This window comes from Dipodomys ordii, unplaced genomic scaffold (genome assembly GCF_000151885.1).
Source record: "Dipodomys ordii isolate 6190 unplaced genomic scaffold, Dord_2.0 Scaffold119, whole genome shotgun sequence".
Taxonomy (NCBI): domain Eukaryota; kingdom Metazoa; phylum Chordata; class Mammalia; order Rodentia; family Heteromyidae; genus Dipodomys; species Dipodomys ordii.
In genome coordinates this window covers 4,775,128-4,799,832 of record NW_012267335.1, presented here as the reverse complement: position 1 = coordinate 4,799,832, position 24,705 = coordinate 4,775,128, and the positions used below count along the sequence as shown (strand labels likewise).

Below are 24,705 nucleotides of genomic sequence, written 5' to 3'. Positions count from 1 at the left end.
GGGCGGTGGGGCGTGGTGGGTGGGGCTGGGGAGGGGCAGAGCCCGGTGCACCTGCTGCAGTTTCCATAGTAGCAGAGGGGGTGGGGCTGGCAGCGCCCCGCCCCACCGCGCCCGGCCCCGCCCCGCCCCGCGGGCATCTGCAGAGGTGCACCAGCCCTCCCTCCTCATTCCCCAGGTCCCCACCCCCCCCTCCCGGTGCCCACCCTCCCGCAAACTGCGGGCTCCACCTATTGCTCCAGGGCCGGCTCCTGGCTGATCTAGGTGAGGCTGCAGGTTCACTGGCCTGGCTTTGTCCTAAGGCCCAAGCTATGGGTTTCCTCTGCACAGGTGGCTCAGTGGTGGAGCGCTCGCCTTGCATGCATGAGGCCCTGGGTTCGATTCCTCAGCTCCACATAAGCAGAAGAGCTGAGGGACAGCGCCCAGGCCCAGAGCTCAGGCCCCACAACAGAAGCGAGACCAGGGCGGTCTGACCGCAGGCCTTCCTGTTGCTAACGTAACAGAACACCATTTATGAAGCAGGGCCCTCCCCTCCGGGGTTGCCTGCCTTCCTTTCCCTAGGTTGGAATTCGATTTGAAATTTGTAAGGAATCTGGTGAGCAAACCTTTGAGGCTGTGTGTGTGTGTGTGTGTGTGTGTGTGTGTGTGTGTGGAGGGGGACTGGGGCTTGAACTCGGGGCCTGGGCGCTGTTCCTGGGCTTTTTCCGCTCAGCCCTGGCACTTTACCACTTCCAGCTCTGGGGTGGTTACTTGGAGGTGGAGTCTCTTGGATTTTCCAAAGCCCGGCCATCAAACTTTACTCACCGTCTCCCTCCACTCTGCCTTTAGAACCATCCATCACTTTTGCCTGAATCAATTTCCCTGTGATTATACCAGTGAGTTTCTAACTTCATCTTCTATGTTAATTAGACACAGGCAGCGTTGTATTAACGTATATACGTTGTGCATCCATCCATCCAATCTTTAAGCATAGTATCATAGCTTGTTTTATTACCACCCATAACTGTGCTTAGGTGTTAAGATGCCCAGACACTCAAATCTGGAAAAGCTAGCCCTTCTGTCCTTTAACAGGATTTTTTTTTTACAGAAAGCTTATTGAAATATATTTGGAATGCAGTTTCACAACTTAATGACATATCTACACCCAGGTAACACATGACCCCCAAATGTTCCCATGTCACCCATTTCCAAGCAACCATGGTTCTGTTCTTGCACATCAATGTAGAATTTTATAAACATGGAACTAGACAGCAGCATGTGCTATTTTTTGGTCTTTAGAAGTATTTGAAATATATTCATGTGCTTGTGTGTATCCATAGTTCCTTTTTTATTCTCAAGTAGTATTCCACTGTAAAGACATAAAATTGTTTCTTTGTTGTTGTTGTAATTTATTTCTTAATAACATTATTTCTTCTGTGAAAGTTGGTTGGATTGAGCTTTCTGCCCCTACTGGCATCAATTGTTATATATTCTATCTGGGATCATAGAATGAAATCTAATGGCAAACAAAACTCTAACGGCTCATGTATAAGCCACTACGCGATTCACTGCTAATGTCAAGTTTCTTGTTAGAAACCATCATCCCGCGACCCCAGGGTAGAAGGCCCAGCTGGGACTCCAACATCTGCACACACCTCATTCCCCAAACTCTCACCTGTAAAGATGGTGCTCAGCTCAGTGCCTGTGGGAGGTGTTGGGAAGGAGAGTAGGTGGGGCCTAGAGAAAGGTCTTGAGCTCACTGGGGTCACGCTCTTGCTCTGGGGGTGGGATTACGGTGGGATCCCACCCTTTCCTCTTTGTCTTTAAATTTAAAAAATATAAGGACTTAAAAGGTTTAAACAAAATTAGAATCTAATTTTAACTTACAAATTAATGACACAAGGAAACTACTCAGTAACGAGTCTAATATTTTAATGCACAAAACCAACATCTGTTTAAAAAAAGTACCAATGAGTACCATCTACTTCTAAAGAAGTGTACAGACTTTACATCCTTTTGAACTCCTATGAGCACAAACATAAGTGCTCTCAAATTTTATCACAGATGGAAGTTCTCTTAATATATAGCTAACTTGGAAAGTAACTGTAAGATGATGAAAAATTTTAAAATTTTTTTTAAATTAAGAGACAATCCCAGATAATTAATGGATTAAACTCTGAAACTATTAGAGAAAAGAATGAATATTATGTTACACATGTAGATGGTAATAATCAGCTCAAACGGCACATAGGTAAGTTAAGAGTTTCAAATGCATTTAGTAAAAGACAAGAAGTCATGATACTCTGCTAGACCCAGGCTGGCTCTCATTTCTATTTCTTTAGATGTCTTTGCGAAATGGATAGAAGTATCTGTGAGTTCACACAGAACCTGTACACAACATACTTCTAGGCTTGGAGCTACTTATTGAGATTATGTGTTAGCCTTGTTAGCTAGATAAGAAAATACAGCTCCTATTAAGAACTAACTTTACTATCTTTAAATTATAATAATGGATTAAAAAAAACACTAATAGAGGTTCCATTTTCTTTTCTTGACCTAATAAGTCATTTAATGCTAGCTCATTGCCATTTTTCTTCTTCTGGATAATTATGTTTTTCCTCTATTATAATATCCAAAAGATTTCACTACAAATCAAGGTTATGAGAGGATTTAGAGACCATGGGGTTTCCTCTTATGTTTATTATCTTCAAATTTTCGGAAATAAATTTGTAAAATCTGTAATATATTAGCTCATAAAGATGAAATTATTTCTTAATTTCTTGGTATTTTTGCATTACTGTGTCCTTCACTCTACCACCCACCCATTTTAAACAGAAAAGACAATTTTATACTTAGCGTGGATTACCAGATATGTAATATGCTGTTATCAAATGACAATAACATCACTCTGTGTGATGTTAGCATTATGGAAGTTGGATTAGAGTTATAGAAGTTGAATTTCACCTGCATCTCTCATGGAGAATCTGTATATTCAGATTAACATTGCCATCAACAAACTATTATAGATGAATGGATATTTTCCAACACATTGTATTATACTTTTATAATTGAAAATGCAGGTGGGCATGGGAGGGAAAAACAGTGCAAGGGATGACACTGTCCAAAAAGAAATGTACTCTTTCTTTACCTGACTTTTGTAACTGTAACTCCTCTGTTCATCACCTTTCTAATAACAATTTAATTTTTTAATGCAAATATGTGAAAGGTAAGGTAACTAACTGTAAGTTAACTTACTGTAAAAAATACAAAATAATAAACATTTAATAATAACGTGACCATCAGACACAGTATAAAGTTGAATAGACTGAAAGAACTTTGCTCTTGGTCTGAAAGAACATGGGCCTTCTATTCCACATGTGATGATAATGTCACATTTGTTGTGGACCAAAGGGAACAACTCTCAATGGATGAAAGGAATCATGATGGTCTTTAGGAAAAAACATTTTTCTTTACATTCAGCCCCAAATTCTAAGGTGAACTCATCACATGTATCTACACAAAAGAGAATGGTCTTCAGGGAAAGGCAGACGTGTTGCACACATGGGTGCAGCAAAGGCATCCATGGGAAGGATGGAAGTGTCCTCCACGCTTCTACCCCCTCCACACAGGCATGGCCCCACTGACTACGGTCCTGACAAACACACAGACACAGGCAGGGCTTTGCTGAAATGTAAAGCTCACCGGGAGAGGTCTGTACAAACTGGCCTTCAACACACGCCAGCCTCTGGCCTATGCATGGTGTAGCGTCTGAGGGACTGACCGCATGTGGGGCAGAGATAAGCAATGCAGAAGAGAGAGTGCACGGACTGTCCACCAGCCAAAACCCAGCCCTTCCCTCCACCTCTAATATGGGATTGGACATCTCCAAAAGTACCAATGTATTGATTTGAAAAAAAAGTTTTCAGTCATCACCCAAGGAGAAAGGTTGTTTATTGCAATATAGAACATGATTTGGTAACGATCTGTTGAAATTGAAGATTGGGGCAAATTTCAAGAAAGTTCAAAACTAACACGGTGCATCACTAAAAAGACTGTTTTATTGTTATAAAGTGATAACAAAATTATAAAATAATCTATATGCTAGATGACTAGAGATGAGTTTTTTCCTAATAAAATTACCGTACAGAAAATATACATTTATATGGTTTTATAATAAGTGTAATATATAATTGGTTAGGGAACAACTTGCATTTTAAAAGAAACAAATATTAAAGAAATGCTTTTCTTAGAAATAAATATTAAGGAAAACATACCAATAAAAGTTGAACATATATAAAACACAATGATTTAAAGCACTGAGTAGTGAAGATCATTGTGCAGATTCATTGATTTTAATACTTACCACTAAGATTTAGTCTTTAAAAATATAATTCAGTCTCTTGTTCACTCTTTAAAATGTGAAGAAGTCTTGTTCTTGCCATGACATTTTTTTTTCCCCAAAGAATGAGAATAACGATTTTTAAAGAAGCTGGAAGAATGAAATTCTAAGCTGGAATGAAATTCCTAATAAAAGTTATCCTGTTAGAAAATTAAAAAATAATGTCAATATATTCACACTTATTACTAAGATATTGTTGATTCTACTTTATATGGTATGAGGTATAAGTTGAGTATTATGATTCACAAAACTCTTATTGAGTCTTATTATTTAAATTGCACAGGTGAAAATGGTAAGGCAAAGAAATTTCTATAAGGCAGATTTTTTTTTTTTTTGGTCCAGTTGTGGGGCCTGAACTCTGGGCCTGGGCGCTATCTCTCAGCTCTTCAGCTCAAGGCTAGCACTCTACCACTTGAGCCACAGCGCCACTTCTGGCTTTTTTCTTTTTGCGTATGTGGTGCTGAGGACTCGAACCCAGGGCCTCAGGCATGCAAGGCAAGTGCTATACCACTGACCACCTTCCCAGCCCCAGATATATTTTTTGACCATGAGAGTCGACACAAACTTTGCAAACCCTCTGCCATGCATTTCTGTTACAGTTGAGTGGTTGGATGTGTTAAAGTGTCACGTCCTCACTCCTTTTCTAACCAAGAGTTTATTCGTTATTGAGACATGACTGGCCACTGAAGCTCTATTTCCAAGTCTTACTTTGAGAAGTTGTCTTCTCCCAGGGAATGAAGACTGTATCCCCACATGCTGGAAGAGAGACGGCTTGTACCGAATACGAACTTTGTGCTGCCGTTGCTTACAGTCTTCCTGGGAAAGAGGACAAACAAGAATCTCAGAAGGCTCCTTCCTGTTGCATTTGCTGATGGCAGACTTTTTACTATATCAGTTTTTGCTGGGCTACTACATTATTATGTTTTTTCAATTAAACAAAAATGTAATTGTTAGCTCTTTCTTCCCAGCAGAGAAACAGGGTAAGAGAAGGCTTTGGTCAAAGCCTGTATTTCTTATGATTCTTGTCTTGGAAAAACAAACTACTTTTCTATGAGCTAAATTTTTCTTTCTTCTGTTCTGATAACTTACATAAAATGTGTAGTTTTTTCCCCCTGCCTATCCATTTCAGCCAGGTGTCATTGTGTCTAGCTTTCTCTTCCTGTATTCATTATGACTGAAATTTCTTCTTCAACAATAATATGATTATCAACAATAAACATGTAAGATTAAAGTACAGAAGCTATGTGATATTTAATGGGGAAGAACTGTGATATCAATAAAAATATAAATATCTTTTAAATGACTAACACCAATCTTATTAAAAGCAAACGTGTAGCTGACATGTAGTCCAGTGGTAGCACAGTCTCTAGGCTCTGGGTTCAGTCACCAGCAGCATAAAACCAAACTAAAACAAAAATATATCTGAAATGATATTGTTATTGGAGGGTTCTTTTCTAGACTTTGTACAATGCAGAGTTATTTAGTTCACCTATTTCAACCTGAATGGGTGTGGACAGTTTGGGATTTTTGAGGTCAATTTCATTTTCATGGTGAAGAATTTATGCACTATAATTGTTTGCAGTGTTACCTGGTTAACCACTAAAGCCTATGTAAGTATCATGATCCTATTTTGTTTTGTAGATCTAAAGGCCACTTGGATCTTAATATATGAACTCGTATAAAGTTCCTTGATTATTGTTTTCATGGTCTTTACTTTTCCCATCTATTTATTTTAATCCATACTTCATGTTTGAACCAAGAATAGCAAGAAATACTTTTAGGAAATCTGCTCTTAGCATCTCTCAATTGAGTATATTTGACCATTTATATTTAATGTAAGTATGGAGGGTTTAGAATTCTATTTTTTGTTACTCCCTATTTTTTTATTCTTGTGTTTATAAGTTTCTCTACAATTTTGTCCTCTTATCACCTCATTAATATTGGGGCATCTTAATTAAAAATTTTGATGGTGGGCTGGGAAGGTGGCTCAGTGGTAGAGTGCTTGCCTTGCATGCCTGAGGCCCTGGGTTTGATTCCCCAGCACCACATATGCAAAAAGAAAAAAGCCAGAAGTGGTGCTGTGGCTCAAGTGGTAGAGCGCTAGCCTTGAGCTGAAGAGCTGAGGGACAGCGGCCAGGCCCAGAGTTCAGGCCCCACGACCCCCCCCAAAAAAATTTGATGGTATCATCAGATTCAGTTTGGTAAGAAAATATAGGTAACTACAGTAGAAAGATAGAATGTTCTCTAAATATTTCATATGTATTAAGTAATACTCACATAAGGTTCCTTTGTTTCACACACTTTTACATAAAACATGTCCTCCAGGAGCAAATCTATGGGCTTATCTTGGTAGAACATTAAGAAAAAACGCACAAAGCCAGGCAGGTCCTCGGATCGAAACAGTTTTCCTGTGAAGAAAAGTAAATGGTATGCAAGAAGCTTATAAACAGCACAAAGATATCCAGAAATGACTTAAAACTATATCCCATCCTTCAGAAACACATTTTACAAAATCATTGATGGTCCAAGATGATAAAGTGAAGCCTTATTATCTGCTTAACCAGTTATGAAAGAGTATACGCAAGCTGAGCTTAACATCCAAGAAGCCACTTCTGACTTCACATGCCGTCCGTTGGTGAGGCAAAGCCACAGGGTTGCATTACCTGCAAACTGTGGTGGTCTTATCTAACTACCTATGACCTCATCACTTCTGGCACTTAATTCTTATTCAAAATGTTCTAGCGTATAGGGAGGGATGGGTAGGGGAGGGAAGGGTGAGAATGTTGAAAGGGGTGATATTGTTCAACGTGTATTTATAAACTGCTTTGTTATATGGCATCTCCTTGGTATAACTACTTAAAAAATTAAAAGCGTTCTATTTCAATATGTGAGCATTCCTTTGTCAGAATTTGAGTTTAATTAATGATCCTTTTAAATAATTCACTCATTTTTATCTGTAGGTAGCTAGGTATACAAAGGGGTTTCATTCAACACACGGATTTACGAGTACAAAGCATCTTCATCAGTGTCACCCATCACTGGCCTCCTTACCTAGCCTGACTGCACCCATCCATTCTTAGTACCTCATTCTATTCCTAATAATGACTAATGATGCCCTACATTAAAAAAAAAACATGATTCAATAGGTGTGACTACTGTTTTTAATATGCTGTTTTTAAGATGAAATAAGAGGGAGACTACTCAGTCAAAAGTTCACGCTCCATAAGCGATGCAGAATGCTTATGAGCTGTCTGCCGGCACGCCGCCCTGCTCCTAGATCAGAAGCTGGAGTCTCGCTATCCCTGCTCCTATCCCTGCTCTGTCAGCCAGCATCAAGCCAGGGGCTTTAGTCATGGAAATGTAAGTTTTCGTTCATTTCCTCACTTGCTGTGAGTTCAATTTTTTTGTTTTGTTTTGTTTTGTTTTTGCCAGTCCTGGGGCTTGAACTCTGGGTCTGAGAGCTGTTGCTGAGCTTCTTTTGCTCAAGGGTAGCACTCTACCACTTGAACCACAGCACCACTTCTGGATTTTTTTTTTGAGTAGTTTATTGGAGATAAGAGTTTCACAGGCTTTCCTGCAGCCTGGCTTCAAACCGTGATCCTCAGATCTCAGTCTCCTGAGTAAGATTACAGATGTAAGCCACTGGTACCTAGCTCTGTCATTTCTCTTTCTTCCTTCCCTTCCCTTCCCTCCATCCTTCCCTTCCTTCCTTCCTTCCTTCCTTCCTTCCTTCCTTCCTTCTTTATTTTTGTTTCTTTTGGATAACTAATAAGCAACTGTTATTATAAACTGGCATTAGTTGTTAAAAAGCTTGATCCCAACAATATAGATCTATTGCTTACCTATAAATCCAATCACTGTAAACTCAATGAAAAACCAATTATTTGGAGCAATATTATGCACATAATTTGCCATTTCTTTAAAGAACATCCTTTTAGCTATGATGTCATCTTCTAGCTGAAAAATATTCAAACCAACAACAAAAAAGGAATTAGTCCTTTGATACTTCTGAGTCAATTATTAGTGTGTAGGTAGACAATACTTAAAATAGGATACACTGAAAGAAGGTTCTAGTGAGGAAATTATTGTTAGTGTAATTCCCTGAGGACATTTGAGTCAGATAAATTTCTTTTTCTGGCTCTGAGACTAGCCAGATCACAGTATCTGTTTCCTAAATGCTAACCTGCAATATTCAATTTAAGTCCTTGCATTGTTTGACTGCATTTTCATCTTCACAGATACCCTGGTTCTAGTGCATCTGGGCTATTACAACAAAACACTACAGATTAGTTTATACACAATGGCCATTCATTTCTCATAGCCCTGGAGTCACGGAAGTCCAAGATCCATGCACTGTACACATCCATAGATCTGGAATCTGGTATCCGGTCTCTCATGGGCATGGACTTCTGCATGTCCTCAGGTGGGGAAAGGGGCCGGAAAGACTTCTCCACTTCTTTGATAAGTACACTAATCCCAATTATTAGGGTTCTGACCTCCAGCCCTTATCACTTCCCAAGGCCCTAATTCTGAGATTAGGAATTTAGGATTTCAACAGAGGAATCTGGGGCAGAGACACAACATCTAGCGCATGGCAGAAATGAACTTTGCTTCCTGCCACATGCAAGTAGCAGCTACTGTGGCTGACTGAGTGGTTTTTGGCTGGTAGATGACAGTCCACCCGCCCAGGGCCGGCTGCCACTGTGGTGTGAGGACAAGGCCACTGCAGGGAGAAGCAGAGCAGGAAACAAGGGCCTTTTGTTGTTAATGTAATGTGTATCTTGTGTGATCAACAGAAGAAAAGGACTCCTCAATAAGTGGGAGGAAAATGAAAGTTCTCAGTCAAAACAGAACTGTGGCATTTCCGACTGGAGAGAACCCCTGGCAGGATCTTACGTTTCTATGACCTTGCATCCAATAAGGAACAGAAAAGGATTTTTAGCCCCGTAAGGACAAAGGCTTTTGCCTTTCTGTAACTTTCACCAGTAACATTCCAAAATCTCTTTTCAGAGGTACACATGGTCTATGTAGTCACATAAATCAGATACTTTTGCAGTCGTAAACCACAACACTACTGCCGGAAAATCTGCAGTAATTGAGCGGTAAAAATTACACACGGCAGATTTATCTTTACAAATATACTAAGGCCTCATGGGACCATGTTGCTCACAATGTGTGAGCCAATGTGGGGTAAATGCCAGGCACATACAATGGTGACAGGTATGACAGCGTAGGCCTGTAGGCCCAGCACCTACAAGGCTGAGACAGGAGGCTCCCGAGGTCAGTCTAGGCTCTACAGTGAGTTCCTGTCACCAACAGACTTATTTAGTCTAGTAAAATAACGGGCAGGAAAACGTATACACTTTAGATTTTCTTTCCAGAATGCATAACGTTACTGTAATTTTCCCCATTACAGTACACCCCATGGAAGATTATGGTAGAGTCAACTTCAAGCTTCTCTTTGGTGCCCTCATACAATAAGCATTTTCTATTTTTGAGGTACAAAGTAAGGCAGAAGACTGACCACAAGGAGGAAGGAAGGAGTTACAGGAGAGAGAGAAAGGAATACTGAATTTCACAAAAAAATAACATATATGGCAAGTTTTCACCTGCAGGTAATACATGGCTTTGGGCTGGGCATACAGCATCAAAATACAAAAATCCAAGACTTGTTTCGTGTACAACCTAAAGATAAACAACAAAATTGGTCATTATTTTCATTATTATTTAGTTGGTAAGCCACCCTCTAAAAGTCAACTTCTTATAGTTAACTGACAAAGTTGATGCTGCGTGCTGGTGGCTCATCCCTGTCATCCTGGCTACTTAGGAGGCTGGGATTTGAGGATTGCAGTTTGAAGCCTGCCCAGGCAGGAAAGTTCCTAAGACCCTTATTTCCAATTGCTATCCAACAAGCCAGAATAGATTGGCTCAAGTGGCAGAGTGCCAGCCTTGAGCCAAAAAAGTTAAGGGACAGCATCTACCTCCTGAGTTCATGCAGCCGAACTGGCACAGATCAATCCATTGATAAAGTTGAGTGTGTTTCTATTAAGCTCACATAACAAAAAGCTTACTATCTTTATTCTGTAGGTATTGTCTCCTTTTACTAAACTATGGCAAAATACAATCTACATTTTACTTTTCATGTGGTTAAATTTTGGACTAAGTGATAAAGTCCATGTTCTTTCTGGTATTAGGTCTTGTTCATATGAAAGCATAAAGCTGGATTCTAGGTCTTGTCCTGAAAACACCAAGAACTAAATCTGCAGTGCAGCTCTTGCTCTTCTGAATGGCAGAATCTCACATGAAAAGATGCAAACTTAAGAAAACGAGAGCAACTGAGAAAGTTCAACATGCAGATGTGAACACTAGGGGCCAACTCACAGCGCAATGGGGTGGGTGGGGGAGAAAGCGCCAGGGACTGCCTGTGTAGAAACACGACTCACTACTGCGCAGGTCCGAAGCACGGAAGAGCAGACATATGGTTTCAGACCCGAGGAAAAAGAGGCTGATGGGGCCAATGCGTGCGCGGAGACTAAAACACAAGGGACCTCAGCAAGTATGAGTCTCATCTCAGGTGAAAAGCAGACAGATGTGGGGTTACCGTGGGGAGAAAGGCCGTGAGGGGAGCAGGGCAGGGCTAGGGCTGGGGAAAGGCCACTGCCCAGGCAGGGGAGTAGAGGGGAGAGGGACCTGGCAGGAGGGGAAGGGCTGAGTGTCCCCTAGCTTTCTGAGCCAGGAAACTGGAGCATATTCATATTTAATTTTTGAAATATTTCTAGATTCTGACATACCACATATAAAATTTTAAAACAGAACCAAGTTAATAGGATCCCACAGAAAAAATCTTTTTAAGCCTGATCCTCAGCAATGTGTCTTTCTCTCTTTATTAAGTTTTGAGCAACCAAATTGTTACATTTCCTATCCCATCTACCACAATAGGAAGGTAGTAGTAGGGGGCTGGGTTGAGCCCAGGGCCTCTCAATCACTCAGCTTGATTGGTAAATGGGAGCTCTACCACTTAAGCCTCACCTCCAGAACTGCTTTTTATGGGCTGATTCGGAGATGGAGTCTCGTGGACTTTTCTGCAGTGGATGGCTCTGAACCATGATCCTCTAGCTCTCAGCCTCCTAATGAGCTTGGCTTCCAGGTGAGCCATCCGTGGGCACTAAACCCCCAATATCAGTTTACCTCACCACAATACATACCCTTATAATACTCCCTGTGGCTTACGTTTACCTTTACAGGGTGTTTACATTTTTGAGGCTCTTTTATAGCATTTCATCGTGTATAGTGGGAAGATAAGGAAATGAAGGATCAAAGACTAACCGACCTGCCTGGGACATCCAGGATGGGGAGGAGCAGAGGCTAGAGTCCTGATGCAGTGATTTATAATCCCTGCTCCCTACCTGCTTTGTGGGTGGAATCATCAGTCTACAAATGTAAGCAAAGACAACTCGCAGATGTACCAGCAAGTGGGGGAGTTGGAGATGCCGGATGTGGCTTTGCCCATTTCTGTGGTGTAAGTACCCCTGCTGTGGCTGATCTCATGCCACCACCCCACCTCCCCGGCCTGGATGACACACAGTGGCAGGTTTTGCAGCCAATTCACCTGGCTCAGCTCTCTCTCTCTCTCTCTCTCTCTCTCTCTCTCTCTCTCTCTCTCTCTGTGTGTGTCTGTCTGTCTGTCTCTCTCTCTCTCTCTCTCTTCCCCCCTTTCATCCCCTCTCCTTTCCTCTCCCTCCCTTCCCCTTTCTCGATCCTTGCTCTCTCTCCCTCCCTCTCTCTCTTTTTCGCTCACTGGCTGGTGCTCTACCAGCTGAAACACTGCTGCAAACCCTCAGCCCCTTGGTGCCTGAGGAAGAATCTGCAGTGCTCTCCCCGCTTCAGGGAGGAGGCAGGGCACTCAGCAGCCGTCTTGAAGGCTCCCTGGCTTACCCTACCTTTTCATTTGTGCATGCCCAGTCACCGTCTCGTTGCTGAGGACCAGGTTTGGATAGAAGAAAGTGGGTATTGTAATGACTTCTATGCTCCCCATCTGCACGTACCAACTGAATCTAAACACACACACACACAAATAGAGGCTGATGATTCAATATTCAATTCATCAAAATGACAAGTACTTACATAACTTTATGCCTGTCTATATGATATTTTGCTTTGAATTATTTCATATGTTAATACATGATATTAAAGTGCTGAATTTTATAAAGACAGGAATATCACAAATTTAAACTAGCTTAAAATTAACAAAGAAGATAGGAATATGGCTTCTGAACTAGGAGACTGGGGTTGGCCCATGGGGGGAGCATGTACTTTGAGCATCTTTATTTTTTTAAAGTTGATAGCAGTATATCAATTAAGGACACCACCAAAATACATTAAATACTTCTCGCAAAAGTTGTTTTTTTCAGGGCCAGAAACTGAACCCAGGGCCTTGCACATGCGAGGCAAGAAATCTAACATAGCCCCATCCCCAGGCCTTCCATAGAAATATCGTACCATCAAGGCCAACCATGGAAGGCCAGGTAGAAAACTACACATGATCTTTCTTTAGAGATAAATGATGTGACTTTTAAATGGTATTTAAATGTAGGCATTATGATATTAATATATTGAATCCTCAAGGAAATGTTTATTTTTTACTGTACAAGGAAATCAGGATAAAGATTTATATGAATAACACAATTTGTGTACATTGTGCAGCATAATAAATGAGCTTTATGGTATTTTCCCACACATTTATAGTTCACAGAAAAAGAATGATATTCTGATAAATGTTCAAAGGTGCAAAACAATTATGGTATTTCTCTCATTGATCACTAATATTACTTCCTATCTTTCCTTCCCTACCTCCATTTCATTTCTTAGTTTTCTCTTTTCTTTCTCTTCCTCCAACCCCTTTTCTTATTGTATTATTCTAATTAACTTTACAACTACTGATACACTCAAAAGATGCAGGGTCAGCTAAGGATGGAGACCTATGTATACCTGTGTTTCTTGTGGCACCATTCACAATAGCCAAATTACAGCATCAGTGTAGGTGCCCTTGAAGAGATGACTAGATAAAATCTCTCTCTCTCTCTCTCTCTCTCTCTCTCTCACACACACACACACACACACACACACACACACACGGGGGTTTTCAGCCATTTAAAATTTTGCCATTTTCTGTAAAATGGTTGGAATGAGAAATAATCTTTTTTAAAATAAGCCAGTCCCACAGAGACAAATACCATGTTTCCTCTCACTTGTGGAAGCTGGCGGGGAGGGGCAATAAAACATGGTAAGGTCACAGACAGACAAGGGTGACAACAGGGAGAGGAAGGGGAGGGGAAGGAGGAGGACAGACAGGGATAAGAAAGAGCAACTGAGGGGTGACTCGGATCAAAGGATGTTAGTACGCATTGTAGAAATGTCATGATGAAACCTCTTACTTTGTATGAATTAATACATGCCAATGAAAAGGACTGAAATATTTTTTTAAAATTCCAAGTAGTTATGTACCCTTCAGAGTAAGAAATGTTCTGGAAATCTAAACCATAAGAATTGTACAGCAATTGAAAACAGTGGAGGCAAATGAAACTAGCATCAATGATAGCCATGCAATCATCCAACATGGTCCTAGAAATACAAATGTTAAGTGACAAGTAATTTCTTCTTCCCATCACTGATGAAAAGAAAGATTCTAGCCTGGTGTGGTGATACCTGTCTTTTCTAGCATGCATCACAGGTTAGAAAGATATATAGGTTCATTCTCCACTTCTGTATTCATTACAAGACCATTCATAAACTATAGCATAATTAGGCAGAGAGTAAAGCAGGAGAAAAATGAAAGAATGGCTAGTTTTTAATTTACCAGGTGGTACTTACTTTTTCTTAATCATTTTCACAACAGAATTTAAATAATCTTCATTATTCTAAAAAGGAAAAAATATTGAAACTGAGTAAATCTCCTAGTTTTATTTTTTTTATTTTTTATTTTTTTTGGGTCCGGTTGTGGGCCTGAACTCTGGGCCTGGGCACTGTCCCTCAGCTCTTCAGCTCAAGGCTAGCGCTCTACCACTTGAGCCACAGCGCCACTTCCGGCTTTTTTTTCTTTTTGCTTATGTGGTGCTGAGGAATCGAACCCAGGGCCTCAGGCATGCAAGGCAAGCACTCTACCACTGAGCCACCTTCCCAGCCCCTCCTAGTTTTATTGATACAACATTTTTGCAACCTGTCATTTAGGTATAGAATGTTATGTCCTAACCATTTCTAGTGTTTTCTCACTTTTATGAGAGCATTTAAAATATAGACATTGAATACAGAACATGTCACCATACTATAGTAGGAAATACTGCTTTGCATTAATTATATTTAAAAATTACTATACAAAAATCTTACTGTCTGTAAGTGTTCTGCTCCAAAAAGTGTTACCTGAGAATGAATTGCTTCAGAGAACTATTCTTTTAGAAAACATCTTCAGTTGGTGGACATGATTTGACAGTAAGCCTAATTCAGAATGATTGGATGTTTTCCCACACAGTATAATTCAGAGCCGTTCCCCAGGTTTTCAGCCTGTTAAGATGCTTTCTAAATCTGATCCTTGAACATAGAACCGTGTGCTAGACTGGATGACAGACTCTTCTGTAACGTGCTTTCTGTAGTTTACCCTCTCAGGATGATATTTATAAAATAAAATGGATGGCAATATACACAAAATATAGCAGTACCGCCCATTAGCAAAAAAAAAAAAAAATTCTGGGAATACTTTGTAGGCCAACAGTCCTCTGATCAAACCTAACCATGTTGAAAGACAGCACTAAATGCCTGAAACCAGGATGCATTTTCTAATGTGTAGGAGAGTTTCGTAAGCAACAGTCCACTGACAATTCTTAAAACAAGTCTTTACTCTGTGCAGTGCATGGGACTAAGTAGAAGTGCTCTAGATTTATTAGCCCATCTCATTCCCAAACACCCCTGTGGAAGAGTAACATTATCATCACTGTTGTACAGGTGAGGGAAGGGAAGTGCAGAGCAGTTGGGTGCACTGTCTGTGGTTACCAGCAAGGAAGCGGAGGGGCTTGCATCTATGCCTCGGAACCCATGTTCTCAGGGGTCCTACTCTTTGGCCATATTTTTATTGGGTTTAAACCCTTGATGGGTTATTTCCAAAGGAATTTGAATTTTCAAGGCAAAAGTCCCATATGTTGTAAATGGGATACATGTTGCCAAATTCCCCTTTGGAAAATTTATGCCGTTAATACTTACAGTGGTACTCAAAATTTCAACAGATACATGGATTAGGGTTTTAAAGTTTTTTGAAGCTATTAGACCTAGATGTGAATCTATTAATCCCTGGGCAGATTCCTCTTCGAAGTTGGATCTGCTCCTCTCTCTGTAAAATCAGGGCAGTGATACTCTCGGTGAGGCCCTGGGGCGTGGGGCAGAGGCCTTCAACTGTTGGCGGTTAGTCCTGCGTTCACCTCTGGACTTGGACGCCCACCTTTGATTGAGGAAGCAGCTTTTGTTTCATCACAGTAGTTGTCCATTTTAGAGTTCTGTTTATAACATAATTTCTATATTTTACAGTGTCCAGGGATCCTACGCTAAATGCAATTCAAATTTAGCCAATGTGTATTTCCCACATTGTGTTTTCTTTAGAGATTTGAATGTTTTTTTCTCTTCTCATCAAAGCATGTATGTTTTTTTAAATTATTATTCTTTAAAAGTTGCTACTGGCCTGGTGATTCTGTGGAGGGAGGAAGGGGGGGTCATCGGGAGAGGAGGACCAGGCCTCCGTACGTACGTCTGCGATGGACACAATGACCACAGCGTCCTCTGCCTCAACGGTCGTCATCCTGGAGACCAGGGAGGTGAGTGTGTAGGTCAGGTAGCTGTGGTTTCCTCGGCTGACCGTGGGGATGCCCAGGGCGAAGGACACTGCGCACAGGAGACAGGGGCGGGGGGGGGGGGGGGGGGGGGGGCGGGGGGAGCCCCCCCCATTTCTAAATGAAAGGGGAGGCTGGGAAGGGAACGGGGAGGAACCGGATGGGACGGTGGGGGGGGGGGGGGGGGGGGGGGGGGCGTGGCTGCGGTCACTGAGCAGAACCAAGCCCCCTGTGGGGGTTGGTCTCAGCATTACAGAAACAATGCAAATCACGGACCCTACTTCTGGCACCTCTCCCAATTCTGTGCAAGGAAACTCCCATTTGCAGCGGACAGCAAATCATATTAAAGGTATTAAGCGGGCGCCATGTTTTCTGATGGGGAGATTTTGACACGACAATCAAACACTTCCTATTTATTATAGCTTTCATCTGTCTAACTCGGTACATGCCATTTTACAGTGGCCAATTCTTTCCTGCTTTTCATAAAGAGATGCTGGAACCCCCATTCAGGGTTTCATCCGTCCTTCCTTCCTTCCTTTTTCCTTCCTACCTTTCTTTCTTTCTTTCTTTCTTTCTTTCTTTCTTTCTTTCTTTCTTTCTTTCTTTCTTTCTTTCCTTTCTCTCTTTGTGGCAGTACTGGGGTTTGAACTAAGGCCCTTGTGTTTGCTAAGCACTTGATTCTATCACTTGATAGAATCCCATTTTTTGCTTTAGTTATTTTTCAAATAGAGACCCACATGCTTGTGCATGATTGGTCTTGGGCCGAGATCTTTCTACCTATGGCTCCTGTGTTGCCGAGATTACAGGCATGCACCACCTCACCTGCTCTCAACTTTCACATTAAAGACTATAATTTACCAAACATTATTTTTTATGAACAGCATAAATTAGAAATCAAACTTGGAAACTGAGAGATCCTCTATGAATATAATTCCTGACCTGGCTCCCCTTGAGTTTGGATCTTAAAAAAAACAAACCTATATTTCCAAGTGTGTTTGAGGCCCTTATGACCTAGTTGTGACTTATCTCTTTTGCATGAACTTTCTCCTCCTCCCAAACTGTCTGCACACTACCTCTGGGCCTTTGAACATGCCCTTTCTTGTTTGGTAGAACGTTCTTGTTCCTCCAGGCTAATTCCACACGTTATTCTGGGTTCGGCTAAGCAGCCATTTTGATGCCAGATTCACACTAACTCTGTCTGCTGAGGAACATGTTCCCCTGTCTCTCCTGGCACTCAGCTCATCCCTCTTGCCGTCATTACCCTGCCTACTCGGTGAGTGCAGTTCTGCCTGTCTGGCTTGCTCCCCATGATACATCAACACTTAGAGAATTCCTGACACCAGCAGGGTCACTAAACTTGGGGTAAATAAGCTAATGGCCCGCCCCGTCACCAATCACCATTTGGCTTCTTCTTATTTTGCTACTGACAACCCCAGCCCAACTGTACGTGCAAACCTGTATATACATTTCTTTTCTAGACCTTCCTGCTGTGGCAGCTTTACATATTTCTTCTCCTCCATGTGATGACCAACTTCCACTTTCCCGCCATCTGCCTCCTGCCTTTTCGCTATTTTGCCTACCCCTAATTCTTTTTACTCTCGTGTTAGTTTGATACCATTTCCTTCAAATACTCCCCTTCGTTTTCTTGGTGTGGGTTGCCTGCCCCCACCAGAAGATTCCCACTAAGCGCATGGATCGTTTTCCCCACATGTGACCTGCTCATTTAGCGCTATCAGAGGGATCCCCATGTTTTGGTTGCAATTCTGTCCCTATGGGCTAATGAGCTCTCAGAACAAAGCAGCAGCTGGCCAAGGGAGGGCAAGGAAAGACTTCCCACAGAAGCCATGATGTGGGTTGGGAAGTCATGGAGTCACATGACCTGAGGATGGGCTGGCAGGTAAGGGAGTCACATGACCTGAGGATGGGCTGGCAGGAGCCCGGGCTTCTCCCCACCAAAGGCAGTGCTCAGCACTGCAGAAACCCACCTTCTACAGATGGTCCTTAGCACAGCTGAGTTTACCCCGGGCCCACGCCAGGGCTCCTGGGGAATTTGAAGCAAAAGCTGCGCATGATCAGTTAGGAATTTTAGTGGCACGCCTCAGGGAAGTGAAGGAAAAATAGATTGACTCTAGCAATACTGAATCCATAAGAAAACATTTAGATGTGCTTTGATGACAGGCAAGAAATCACAAGGGCACTCAAAAATAGTAAGGGGAGGGCTTACAGAGAACCTGAGAAGACAGGAAAGAGATTCTCCAGGAGGACATGTTTCACCAGAGCCAAAATCGCCTTTCAATTGTCTTTGCTAGTTGAGAAACATCACCAAAAGGGCCTCAAAGGGAAGATGTCGATGTACTCATGCTGTGTGCTGACCAGGACACACGCAGAGAGCTGGGAAATCACTCTCCCTAACGCCATCACCTCTCACCGGCCTTCCGCTCCCTCCGCTCAGGGCCCCTGCTGCCATCAGCTTATTCTCGGCTACTCTTCTCCTTGCTGTCTAGCATCTTACGGCTTCGACATGCTTTTTCTGCTGTGTTCCAGCGTCTCTTCCCGAAAACTTAGCTTTTGTCTAGCATACAGTGTTATACTCATACATCAAAGCACGTATTCCTACAACATTTAAATGTGACATTCCAGACTCTCTAAAGAACTAATCTGATGCAGTTCAAGACACCTCAAGTGCGAGATCAAAAAGTTCCTTGGTCTCCTTAAGGCTCAGCTTTCTCAGGTATATAGACACGGAACTATACTTGAAATAAAGAATATACTGTCTCAGTCTGAGGAATACAGTAAGATAACATTAATAAATGCTAACCCATGTCATCCGGCACCAACATCCCAATATAGTAGACATGGTTAATCCCTATAGGCATGTGATATGGAATGTTACTAACGCCCAAGACCTGCTTATGGTGTCTGTCAGTAAATTTTTCCAGTGAAAGGTTAGATTGTGATATCTTTTTGCTTTTTGTGTGTTTGTTGTTATTGTTTTGTGCCAGTCCTAGGGCACTGGGCACTGTCCCCAAGCTTTTGTCCTCAAGGCTAGTGCTCTACCACTTGAGCCACAGCTTCACTTCCAGCTGTTTTGTAATTTGGCACAGATGAGCCTCATGGACTTTCCTGTCTGGTCTAGCTTTAAACCGCAATCCTCAGATCTCAGCCTCCTGAGTAGCTAGGATGACAGGCGAGCGCCACTGGAACCTAGCCAGATAGTAAGGTTTGTGACTCTCAGGCCACTGTCTCTGTGACAACCACTCGATCTGCCATGACAGCACAAAAGCAGACAGTTACCAAGGAAACCAGTGGGCCTGGCCATGTTCTCCCACTGTGGGCTCACCCACTGGAACCAATGGGGTTTATTCTGAGCCGTGGCCCAATGTCACGGGGCTTTCTGAAACCCTCGTGCCTTTCCCTGTCATGTTTGTCTGCTGAGTTTAAACTCATGCTTCAAGGCTGAGGCCAAACAGCCCTTCCACAAACCTTCTGCTGACCTTGGGCTCAAGAAAGACAGGGAGCAGGAAAACAACCAGGTAAGGACAATTCCTACCAAACCCAAGGCGAAGAGATCTGTCATGCACTTTGAAAACTCCCTATGTACACATGACTTACATTGCCTTATTTTCAGAACATCTGGAATGACACAGAATTTGAGTTCCTCACAGAACATTCTGACTTCTGGTCATCCAATGGCACTGGCTGGTGGTCCACATATCTGAGTATGGTAGAGGTAGCGTATACTGCTGGACATACAGGTATATCCCCAAACATGCACTTAACTTCCAGATTTGAAATATTCTTACCTCCTTTTTTCCCTTTGCCAATGACAACGTTAGGGTACAGTCTACCGAACTTCCGGAGGTAAGGGAGGAAGAACTTCATGTCTTCGAATCTGTCAGCTGCGGTGGTGACATTCTCACTCAATCTGTCCCCTTCCTCCTTGGCTGAAAGACTGTGATAGTTTCTCTCTGATACAATTTTTAAAATGAAGTTTAACATATGAATATACAGATTAATAGGCTAGTCAAGGGAACTATACTCTTTTATTAGCAAATATTGACCATACAAAGGAAGGGGGTTCAGTGTGCTATTTCCACACTTGCATATAATGGGAAATGTGAATTGTCACGATTCTAGGCCTATAAAATATAGCTCAAAGATGATTAACAATAATATCTGCCCCATCAATTAGAGCCATGTTCAATTTAAGCCTTGCTCTATGACCTGTGCCAGCGGCCCAAAGGACAGCCCGCTCCAGGGGAAGGAAGTCCAGCAGGGACAGGCCGCCACTGGGTCCTCTGCTGCTCTGAGCAATAGCATGACATTTTCAGTCTTCAGAATGTTGCTTTGCAGCACCTGAAAGTATAATGTGTCTATCTGTGCCATTCATTACTTTAAACAAAAACAAAACAACTTGGAGGGGTCACACCACCCAGTTTAAATTTACAACACGTAATACAGAACAGTGTGGCGCTACAGAAAAATCTTTCCACGACTAATGGATCAGATCACAGGAAGTAAAAGTAGATCTTCACCTCTCTGGAGGAATCTGGTTTTTGATAAAGGAACAAAAATAATCAGTGTCCCCCAAACCAAAATACACTGTAAAAATATTTGTTCTCTGAAGAATGCCAGCAAGAAAATGAAATGATGAATCAAAAGTATTTTGAAATAGTTTGAAATTGTAGATCCATCTGACATATATACAAGATAATATACCAAACACTTGAAACTCAGTAAGAAAACCAACTGTCTGAATAAAAAATTCTCAATACCACAGAAACATTAAAGATGCCCAGTATTGTTAGTCACTAGGGAACTACGGCTTACCACTGAGGTACCCTGACACCAGATTAGCTGTAAAAATCCAGAGTCAATAGAACTGCTTATGCGGCTATAGATAATGCAACCTGGTACATTCACTCTGAAAATGGCATGCAGTGTCTACAAAGTCTAATGTACCCTTTTCCTGTGCCACATCAACTCCACTACTCACATAATATTATCCTTAAAAAATGAAACTGTCTCTTCCTACTAAAATCATACACATGGATGCTATAGTAGACCCTCAGTGGCTGAAACAATAAACTTGTATTACTTGTACCTCCACACAATGGAATGCTACTTAACAGTAAAAAAGGAACCAGTCTCGAAGGATTGTGTGCTACATCACTAGATGACTGTGTTTGTTTGGAATCTGGGGAGCGGGGGAGGGCATATTATAGGGAGAGAGAGCTAATTGGTTAGTGGCTGCCAGGAGTTAAAAGTTGGGGGGAAGATTTGATTACAAGTCAGGCATTTTTATCCTGAAATTTGGAGCCACTGAATGCTTATATTCAGGATGGGCTAAAGTGAATACATGAGAATGGAACTACAGAACATAGAGGAAAGCCAGCGGTGTGTTAGACATCATCCTGGTGAGACCTGAAGATGGCCAACCAGTGTAGAGATGAGAATGCTGCATAGGTTTACAGATGGGGAATGTAAGGGATCGCCTATTGGTGGAGTGGAGGTGTGCTGGTAGAAGAGAGGTCAGAGGTGATCTCTCTGGGAGCACCTTTTCGGTGGGTCATAGGGAGAGAATGCAGTTCAGAAATACTCAGAAAGACACCTGTCAAGGCAGAAATGGGATCGTGTCTGTGCTCTTGTTACCTGAGTTTTGCATGTTTCATAATAAAGAGCCAACACTGATCGACTTACATTCATTGAAAGGGAATGCCTTAAAAACAGAAGTCATTAAATCCCGATGATCAGAAATAAAGCATATTTAGAGGAAACGAATTACGGTACATAAACATAAAGGTAGCACAAACCTGCGGTTCGTGATGAATCTTCTTTCCGAGTAATACCATGCTTCACCTGAATCAGGGCTTTCATTAGATCTTTGCGATTATTTTCACTGGTGTTTTTTAAACGTATTAGGCTCTCCTTAATCTCCAAAACATGGTTCCTACAATTAATCAACTGATTGCCTGGGGGGGGGCAGATATACATGCTTACTCAGTGACTGCATCACATAATTTTCTATAACAAAATATCTTCAATATATAGTATATACAGTACTATATATGAGGATTGCATATATGAATCTATGTGGTATATGGTATGTATATATACATATATATGGAATATATGGTATATATGTACATGTACAGGAGATTAGAAAGAACTAAATTTTATAAATAGTAATACAGAGGAAGCTGGGTTATTAGTGGTTTTTAATTTTTTTTTGCCTTAGCACCTTGGCTCTTCCATCCTTTCTAATTTTTCCACCCCTTCTCAGATAATCTTTTCTCGGAAGTGCACCTGACTTGGGCTCAAGGCCCTGAGTTTGGAACAAAGGGTACTCCAGCTTCTAACAACAGTTTATCTCAAACCTTAGCAAATAGTTTGAAAAGCAGTTGTCCTTTCTCAGTCCTGAGTGGGTGCTGGTGACCCATGCTGGCAATCCCATCTATTCAGAAGGCTGAGGTCTGAGGATTATGGTGTGAAGCCATGCAGGGAGGAAAGTCTATGAGACTCTTATTTCCAATTAATGAGGTAAAAGCCAGAGGTAGAAGTGGGGCTTAAACAGAGGACTGGCCTTGAGTAAAAAAGCCAAGCAAGAGTGGAAGGTCCTGAGTTCAAGACCCCGTACCAGCACAGGTAATCTGCCAACCATCCTGTTATTAATATCCATCTTTATCTTCTTCTTTTTTCTTTTTTAGTATCACTGATTACCACCTGACCTCTTCTGTGGCAAACATTGGATAATGTTGCTCCTCATCTCAAAATCCTCCAAGGATTCCCCTTTTGTTAAGGTCTGTCTCAGGAGTGCTCTAGGATGCAAACTGAAGGAAAGCAAGGACTTTACTTTGTAAACTATGAAATCCCCAAGCCGCCTGCCCCCGGCCCGCTCCGGCTCTTCCACAAGCAGGTGCTGAATGCATGAAGGGTTTGGACTTGTCAAACACCAGACCCAATTTAGAAACTGAAGCGTGCTTTCCCCGGAAGAACTGTAACTAGCTGCAGCATCTCGGCCTGTTCACACAGTGCAAACTCAGGATGCTGACAAACCTGAGAGTGGGTGTGGCACAGCCTGGAAAGCCCTCTGTGACCAGGGTTTCCCAGGCAATATTGTCTTTGCTTGTGTGTTTGGAATTGGTATGTTACGGGTGACGCAACCCAACTGCATTTCCACTGTGCAGGACAGTCCCTGAAGGATCAATTTAGGTAAAGCGTGCCGAGCAAGCGTTGTCTCTAGAGGAAGCAGTATTTACAGAGACAGACCCACAGACACGTTAAAAGACACCATTTCTAATCTTAGATCTTTCTTTTTTAAAACTGTATTTTTATCTTTAAGTAGTCGTACAAAGGGGTAGTTATTCAATACACCAGTCTGGCACAACATCTCCACCATCTTGATCACGCCTTTCATCCTCCCCAGCCCTCCTAACCCCAGCCCGCATCTCAGCTTCCCTGGTTTCAATGGATATGCATTGAATATTATGTCTACTTTCTTCCCCACGTCCTCTCATTTGTCAGCCCCGCTGCTGCGTATGCACTGCTCTGTGGTCAGTTAAATCTACATGTTTAAGATAGTTACATTGTGTGCGTGGCCACTCAGGATTGAGTAGGACAACTTTTTTCAAACCATTTGGCTAAGGTTTGAGACGAATCACCATTAGAAGCCTTGAGTCCCCTGAGCACCTTTCGCAGTACTGGTCTGAACTCAGGGGCTTGTGCCCACATCCAACGCACTTCCAAGAGAAGATTATCTTAGAAGGGGTAGGAGTAGGAGGCACAGCTAAGAACAAGTGCAAGGGTCCCCTGGTAAACAACCAGGGGACAAGCATGCTGAAGGCGTGGCTCAAGGGGTAGAGATCCCACCTTGCAAGCCGGGGGCACAAGACAGAATGACAGGAAAATTTCCGTTTGCTAGTGACAGTTCTACATTCATTGAATGTGTGTGCTAGCTTTCGCTTTGGCTTTTTCTTTACCTATGTCAACCAACTTTCTTTGGGCTCAGGTTGGTGGATGTGTGGTTTTTGTGTTGTTTGGCTCTAGTCCTGGGGCTCAAACTCAGGGCCTAGGTGCTGTCCCTTGAGCTTCATTTGCTAAAGGTTGGCACTCTACCACTTGAGCCACAGCTCCACTTCTGGCTTTATGGTGGTTTATTGGAGATGAGTCTCATAGCCTTTCCTGCCCAGGCTGGCTTTGAACTCTGATCCTCAGATCTCAGCCTCCAGAGCAGCTAGGATTTCAGGCGTGGGCCACCACACAGGTCTTAGACACCTCAGCTGAAAACACATTGGGTGTCGTGTCCAGTCCGACACTGTGAACCTCACTTTGGAGCACTGACCGGTACATGGGGGTTTTCGGCTGTCGTGTTTATTGACTTCAGCGTTGAGTGGGTGACTCACGACCGCCCAACGGAAAGCTGGGGGTCCTGGTGCAATTCACAGCACGGGGAGGGGGGGG

At 42.3% G+C, this 24,705-nt stretch overlaps 1 protein-coding gene across 1 annotated transcript in view; it reads right to left on the bottom strand.

The window, feature by feature from the left end:
- Nucleotides 1–24,705, bottom strand: part of Mgat4d (MGAT4 family, member D) — a 29,412-nt gene that overhangs the window by 3,680 nt on the left and 1,027 nt on the right. Inside the window, exons 2-12 of the mRNA XM_013029503.1 lie at nt 24,587–24,673; nt 22,086–22,217; nt 20,049–20,192; nt 16,164–16,297; nt 14,246–14,292; nt 12,334–12,429; nt 10,812–10,820; nt 9,985–10,060; nt 8,218–8,332; nt 6,653–6,783; nt 5,084–5,191 (exon numbers count right to left, since the gene is read on the bottom strand). Of these exons, the coding sequence (XP_012884957.1) occupies nt 5,084–5,191; nt 6,653–6,783; nt 8,218–8,332; nt 9,985–10,060; nt 10,812–10,820; nt 12,334–12,429; nt 14,246–14,292; nt 16,164–16,297; nt 20,049–20,192; nt 22,086–22,217; nt 24,587–24,673 (1,079 nt within the window). The remainder of the gene's footprint in view (nt 1–5,083; nt 5,192–6,652; nt 6,784–8,217; nt 8,333–9,984; nt 10,061–10,811; nt 10,821–12,333; nt 12,430–14,245; nt 14,293–16,163; nt 16,298–20,048; nt 20,193–22,085; nt 22,218–24,586; nt 24,674–24,705) is intronic.